Below are 7,908 nucleotides of genomic sequence, written 5' to 3' on the forward strand. Positions count from 1 at the left end.
GAACAGGAAGCGTGTCTTGGCAAATACTTCCACAGTGGGTGGTGCTGGGTGCATTGCACCATTGTTGAGGATGGACATACTGAGGTAGAGAGATAGAAGCTTTAGATTCAAGTATATGTGAGTTTCATTAAAAGTATTTTTCTCTGAACTTTAGAAATCTTGTTGGAAGTAGACATTTTGGGTTAAAGCAGTTGTTGAAGTGGAGCAAAATAGAGTTAAAAAATGAAATAAGTGGGAAGACATGAAACATATCTCTTGGTATTTTATTTGGCAGGTATTATGTTCGTATCCCCCCCATTCAGCTTTTGAAGACAATGATTATAAGCAATATTATTTTCCATACTATATTATGCCTAAATCAGTATCACAAATAAAGGCCTAATTAATGATTGATAAAACTGAAATCACATCTAGAACAAAGTGCAGGTCTTTTCCTAGTTTGGGCAGATGTATCCCCAGGTATTTTATGATGACGTTACTCTTTCTTTTCAAGTTAGGAAGCAGACAAACAAATGTGAACCTCCTTGATTATTCTAGGAATACCAGGTCCTCCTCCCCAGCCTCAGCACTGCCCCTTTTACTTCTTTGTTCCTTAGAGTATAGATAAGGGGGTTGAGGGTTGGGGTTACTACAGTGTAGAAAAGGGTGAGAAACTTGCCCCGTTCGTGAGCATAGCTATTCTTGGGTTGAAGGTAGACACCTGTGACCGTACCATAGAAGAGGGAGACCACAAGCAGATGAGACGTACAGGTGCCAAATGCTTTCTTCCGCCCTATGGATGACTTTATCCTTAGCACAGCCTTCACGATGGCACCATAGGAAGAGAGGATGATGATCAAAGGCACCACCAGGAGAATGATACTGGCTACGGACATCTGGATTTCATTGTAGGTAGTGTCTGTACTAGAGATCTGAATCAAGGCTGGAACTTCACACACAATATCGTCTACCATTCGGTGAGAGCAGAAGGGTAACTGGAGGGTGGCAGGAGACTGGATCAGAGACTGGACAAGGCCAGTCCCCCAAGCAAGGATGGCCAGCTGCAGACAAACTCTGGGGTGCATGATAGTGGTATATTGCAGCGGACGACACACTGCTACATAGCGGTCCATGGCCATGACAACTAGAAGGACGCATTCAGTGGCTCCAAGCCACAGAAAGACGTAGAGCTGAACGGCACAGCCGGTGTAGCTGATGGTCTTCTTTGGACCCCAGAAATGAACCAACATCTGCGGAACACAGCTGCTGGTGAAGCAGAGATCTAGCAAGGAAAGGTTGGAAAGAAAGAAGTACATGGGGATGTGCAATTTGGGATCCTTCAAGGAGACAATAATTATGATCGTATTTCCTGTAAGAGTCAAGCCATAAAAAGTCAGAATGACCCAGAAAAGTACCTTCTCCAAATATGGCTTGTCAGAGAAGCCCAGGAGGATGAAATCACTATGGCTGTCATTGCAAACTGTCATCGTATCTTCTGCAGAAACTGACTCTTTGTGGACCGGCTCAGAAGTAGTTGCTCAAAAGCCTGTGATCGTTCCAATACGGAGACAGGAAGAAAGGCAGTATGACTTGTCTGATTCCGCTCTACTCAAGGATGAGATTTTTCACCTGATGAATTTTAGAAAAAATTAGAATACCTAGTTAAATGCTTTAACTTTTGATATCCTTCTTTCATTCTATTTATCTCTCTTCCTCTTGTACATCTTCAGTTTTGTATCTAATGATAATTTTATTGTAAATGTTAAGCAAAATATATTAAAAGCACTTGTCAGTGAAAATCACTGTTAGATATGTTGCATTTTGCTAGTTTTAAATTTTATATGACTTTATTTTACATTTAGAATTGTTTTATGCTGTACTTTAAAAAGACTCACTCTGCTTTTAATATTACTAAACAGGGTTGTAACCATAATCTTTATTTAGGAAGAGTTAAGACATTGTGCATTAACTTTAAATATTTTCATTTTTTCAGTAACTATTAGAAATAGGTTCACAATTAGGGTTTCAAATGTCCTAATTACATCTAGTTTGTTCTTTTAATTATTGTATCAATCCCATAGAGATGGTTAAGGTAATACATAAATTTTCTTTTTTCTTTCTTTCTTTCTTTTTTTTTTTTTTTTTTTTTTGGTGGTACTGGGGTTCCTGGAAACCCTTTTACCTCTGGGCTACACTCCCAGATCTATTTTTTATACTTTTTTATTTGGAAACAGGGTCTCTTAAGCCAGCGCGGCTGGCTTCGAACCTGCGCGATCCTCCTGTCTCCGCCTCCCAAACACGGGGATTACAAGCGTGCACCACCACGCCCGGCCTGATATGTAAATTTTCTATCTTTCAAATACATTGATACTAGTCAGCTCTTAATCTAATTATTATTTTATTTATTAATAAATAACATTTAGACATAAAAACTAATGTCTCACCTGGCAAATTTACACACATCTAATAGAGCATGTAGTTATATAAGTTTTAAGCAATGCAATAAGTTTCACTACTGGTATTCAGTTTTAAATATTTTCAGTGTCAATAGGGTTGAGAGTATTATGTGGGAAGAAGTTATATAATAAAATAAGTTATATAATAAACGCATAGTGCCTTTGGACATGAAAACCACCCCCAAGGCCAGTAAGTCCTATATAGGAATTGGAAAAATAGGAAAGTCTTCTTTTCTCTCCTCATTTTTAATATGTAAAGTGACTAGTTTACGTCTTAGTGAAGAAAAGTATTCCTTATTATGAAGAAATTATTAAGAAATTATTATTATTAAGAAATGCTTTTTTTATTAAGCTACTAAAAGGACAGGAGTTTAGGGATACTGGTCCTAGGCTACATAATTAATGAGTCATCAAAAGAACCTGTCAGTTATAAGTGAGTAAGTTAACTTTCTATGCCAAGTAACAGTCATAGTTCACTTCCACCATTTGTAAAAAGAAAAGGTGGCCTGGCCAGGTGTCATTTAGGATTCTCTGTTAACTGTACAATGTGGACTAATTTTCTTCTGTTTCTTAAGTCCATGTATATATAAAGTTTTAGTTCTCTAAATGAATATTTTATGCACAGGACCATATTATACTGTCCTTAGTTTTAAAATCTTCAACTATGTAAATAAAAAATATTGTTTCTTCAATGTTACTTGACATTTCTTCTATAATTTCTTTTTTTCTATAATTTCTTTTATTTATAAAAGTAAATGTAAAGGTAGCAAGATACTTTTAAAAAAGAGGCTACATTGCTTTTGTTTCACTGTATATAGTTTGTATTTCTAATTCATATCAAAATTAAAATAAAAAAGATGTCTATTCTGGACCATCTAAAATCCTTTAAAAATAAATAAATAAAATAAAAAAGAGGCTAGATACAAACGTAGTTAACCTGCTTACAAGCACTTAAAATTTTCTAAAACGGACTTTCAATATTCATGATCTTATAAAACATTTTGCACTTATCAGAAAGTTCCCAGGCTAGGTTTACAAAACTGAAATACCTTCGTACAAATGTCTAGTTAGAATTGAAGTGCAGATCTGACTGACTATGTTGAAATAGGGATACAAAAGTGACTGTGGTAAAGTATTGTGCACTGGCCCCATCATAGTACAAAAAGGTGCCCCCACTCAGATGAGCAAATGACATGCAAACATCAGTGATTTCATTTAACATCCTAGAGCTCAATGCAGCTGAAATATAACATAATAAAAAAGTGTTTTTATAGGTAGAAGTGGTTTCATCTCTACGATCTGAATGTCAAGAACTGTTTTACAAGTTCTATACACATGCTACACAATTGCAGTCAAACACAAATTAAACACCATAAAAATGTAAAATAAAAGCACAAGACATACTTAGGTTTTATTTTGGAAATCCTTATTCCCTCTATACGAGAACCTTTGCTGAAACACTTTCCACAAAGGCAGCAGTGAATTTCAGAACATTTTACATTTTTTCCCCTCAGCAAGAAGACAAATCACAGTGTAAATTATGTTGTTCTGCTCTAATATTTGACTGGGGCATCTTTGCTCTGAATGATTGCACTTTTTATCCAGGCGTAGTGGCACATATCTGTAACCCCAGTCAGTACTTGGAAGGCTGAGACGGGAGGGTCATAGCTTCCAGGACGGCCTCAGCAACATGGCGAGACTCTCAGGATCCGAGTGAGTGAGATCCTAGTTCAAAAAATAGAATTAAAAAGGCTTGGGGTGTATCTTAATGTCAGAATGCCCGTGGGCTCAATTTCCAGTACTTTTACCACATTTATTGAAGATTTTATATATGGACATTTACATTTGTCTTATATAAATAGTACTGTTCATGCATCTTTTGTTTCTTTGTTTCTTCTTATCTTTTATTTCTCTGTCTTTGAATCTCAATTTATCTTTCTCCCATGTTCTGTTTCTCCTCTTCATCCCTCTTACCCTTCTGCCTTCTCCACTTCTTTCTCTTCATTCTTCTCCTTTTCCTATTCTGGTCTCCTCCTTTTCACTTTCTCTGTTAATTTCTGATCTTGAATTATCACTCAGATACCTTTATGCTGTGTGATCTTAGGAAAAATATTTAAACTTTGGTTCTTTCTTTATATTTTGTATTTGGAAAATTGAGGAATCACAGAACCTACATAGACCTATTTAAAGGATGAAATTTGAAAACACAAGGAAAATACTAATACTAACACTTAGTAACTATTCAATGCATGTCAACTATGGTAATGATACTAGTCAAAGGATTTTCTCAGTTGCAAAACACTAAAATATATAGTCAATGTTTTGCAGAGTGCGAGCGAAGAAAACATTTAAATAAAAGAATTGTTAGACTCTATCCTGCCTGTTTGCAAAAAAAGCTTGAAAATGTACCCATTTTTAGGAGACACATTTATATAAGAGAGTGGACATATCTGTATTTAATAACCTCTTCATCCATTGAATAATATCATGTGGTGATTCATTGTATTATTTCATTTTCTCCTCTTTTAGGGAAACTTGAGTCCTATTTAATAGTTTGCAAGTATGATATAGTAACATAGTTGTATATTTTTTAACTATTATAAGGAGGTGATGATGAAGCATGATAGAGAAAATGTACTGGAGAAAATATAACACTTGCAATTAAGATGAAAACAAGTTTCCAAAATAAGGTTGTCAAACGGACTTTAGCCATTGTCTTAAGAAAAACTATAACATAGACTAACATTTACAATCTACCCTAGCCATACTTGTAATTTGATTCACATACTAGCAACAGATTCTTTGAAGTTTAAAGTATATTCCTCTACAAGTAATCCTCATGACAGTATTTTTAGAACATTTAGATGCACTGGTCTCTCATAGTTCAAACTTCACTATATATTTTATTTTACTCAGATTTTCTTTTACCATACCATACATTTTAGAAAATCTATATATTGTCTCTTCTATTTTTATTTTTTATTCTGTTCTATTTTTATATCATTATTCCTTTGTTTTCCGTAGGATTATTTTAAATCACTGGTGAAATGTTAATCTGTTGGTTGCTAATTTGAATTTGATATTATACTGGAAGAGTAGTTTGATATTAACAGACCAAATAATATTATGCTCATATAGAAAGGTATCACTCCCAATCTTGTGCATATATGGGGAGAAAGAAAGGGAGAAGGAGGCTGGGGTGTGGATGGAAACAGAGCCAGAGATTTCATGTACATATATGACTGTATCACTTTGAATCTCACTATGAAATATAATTGCAGTGTACCAATAGCATTTTTAAAAAAATGAATTTCAGTCTTACAGACTTCCCTATGTCCAAAATTAATGGCCTCTTATTGTATCTTTTAATTTATATTTGCATCATAGCAACTGACTTCTGGGTTATAGTTTTTGTCTATTAAGATGTTCTTTCTTTTCCAGTTTTCTTTGTTCAATAGTAGTGTCTAAATGCTTACCACTATCTAATATATATATATATATATATATATATCCATATTCACATCCATCTGCCTTATCTCTACTAGTTCCTCACTAATTATTCATCATTGGGAGAAATATGCTTCTCCCTGAATCAACTATTTATAAAAAGTTTTTAGTTAGGAGACAGTAAGAGTTCTTTTCATCAGTTTTGACTGAGATTGTCTTCTGCCTGCAAATATCAATTGTGTTGTGTTGTTGGATTTTTTTTCCAGCTCACCTCCTCTGCTTTTCAGAACACTACTCAGGGTCTCCATGAAGAAAGCCAGTGCACTCTGATTCTTGTGGCTGCCAATGTATTTTACCTTCTAAAGTAGATGCCTCTGGTGCCAGTGCAGCTCATCTCCTCTGTCCAGTTCTTACTCCAGCAGAGCTTCAATAACTAGTTCTATGTTAACTCAGATTTATCTCAATATACTGACAGTGATCTACCTCAACAATGTGGATATATCTTCTCTCTGCCCTAAGGCTTCATTTGACACCATGGGAGCCCATTTGGCACCTAGACAAGTGCTGCCCAGAAATACAAGAGACTTAATGACTCTAGGGGAAACCCTCAAACACCCGAAGATGGGAACAAGTGGATAAGTGCTTCAGTTCCTCTTACTTCAGCTGAAAACATCCTTTTCAGGATGTTACCCCCCCCCCAAAATTGAGCTCACCCTGCACCCAACCTGGTTACTGCACTCCAATGATGTTTTGATTTGTCATCTGTCTATTATGGTTTAGATTTAACATGTCTCCCAAACCCTGATGTGTTAGACAATACAGCCATGTCTGAAGGTGGGCAATGGCTAGAAGTGTGTCCCTGGAGGCATGGCTGGGGGCAGTGTTTTTTCCAGGCTGGACCACTGCAGCATCTCTCTCTCTCACACCCTCTCTCTCTCTCTCTCTGCTCCCTACACAATGCTCTAGGAATCTGCTGCCCCGGCTCCTGTTTGGAAGCTGGCCTGACAGAGACCAAAACCTCTGAAACCTTCCTAATTTCTGAAATTAAGCAAATAATTATTTTTCTTTCTCTAAGTTGTGCGTGTCAAGTGTTTTAGTCACAGGGGCAAAAATGCTGACTGAGACCCTGGCTCATTCTTCCTTTTCTCTCATATGTTTTTCCCTAAAATTATCTCCCAAATCAGTTATTTGCACTTATTTCTTTAACGAAAGCTTGGCTTTCCTAAAGACCTAAATTAAAAGTGTTAACTCTAGAAGTAGAAACCTAAAACTAAGTTCCTTAGGAGAGCTTTCAAAAAATGAATTAATCATCAATCTGATTGCAAGGGGCCTTTTGTTACTCAGGAGTCATGGTAACTTGATGTGTTTCAGCACCACTATTACTACTAATCTTAGCGGTTGTGGCTCTGGATAAGGAGGTAAAAGTAGAAGAAGAGCTGAGTTCTGAGGTACATCTATGCCCTTGAAAGGCATGAGAGTAAAAGGAGTTAGATTACAATCAACTGGATAGCTGGCTGGATTTCATCGATTGTTTTGGAAAAATCCTTTTATATCTGCTAATCATTTTTTTTTTCTCCCTTGCAAAATGAACTAGGTGAAGTATGTTCAGATAATATACCAATCAACTCTCTTTCTCTCCTTTTATTTATTCTCCTTATTATTATACTAAGATATTTTGGAGAACATTTCATCTAATTTCAGTTGATGGTACTTGGTACAGATTTTTAAAAGTTATTAAAACACAAATTTGAAGCTGGGCTTGGTAGCATGTGCCTGTAAAGCCTAGCTACTCATACTGCTGCGGCAAGAGAATGGCAAGTTCAAGGACAATCAGGATAATTTTGCAATACCCTGTCTCAAAATAAAAATAAAATAAATGAATTAATTAAAACATTATTAAAAAAAAAAGAAAAAGAACATTGTGATGATGGCAGTCATCTATCCACCTAGGGCAGAGGTGCTCAAACTACTTATTAAAGCAGATTCTTTAGGCACCACACTGAAAGTTTCATGGAGCTGAAGTGAG

The 7,908-nt window shown here is 35.9% G+C and overlaps 1 protein-coding gene across 1 annotated transcript; it reads right to left on the reverse strand.

Annotated features, from left to right (window-relative positions):
- Positions 1-533: 533 nt before the first annotated feature.
- LOC308273267 (olfactory receptor 2H2-like) lies at positions 534-1,466 on the reverse strand (the record flags this gene model as incomplete). The annotated part of the gene is made up of 1 exon (XM_080710347.1): positions 534-1,466. The coding sequence occupies one exon, from the start codon at positions 1,464-1,466 to the stop codon at positions 534-536; it is 933 nt and encodes a 310-aa protein (XP_080566473.1).
- Positions 1,467-7,908: the final 6,442 nt, after the last annotated feature.

Source organism: Muscardinus avellanarius (genome assembly GCF_963383645.1).
Source record: "Muscardinus avellanarius genome assembly, chromosome: 14".
In the NCBI taxonomy this organism is placed as follows: domain Eukaryota; kingdom Metazoa; phylum Chordata; class Mammalia; order Rodentia; family Gliridae; genus Muscardinus; species Muscardinus avellanarius.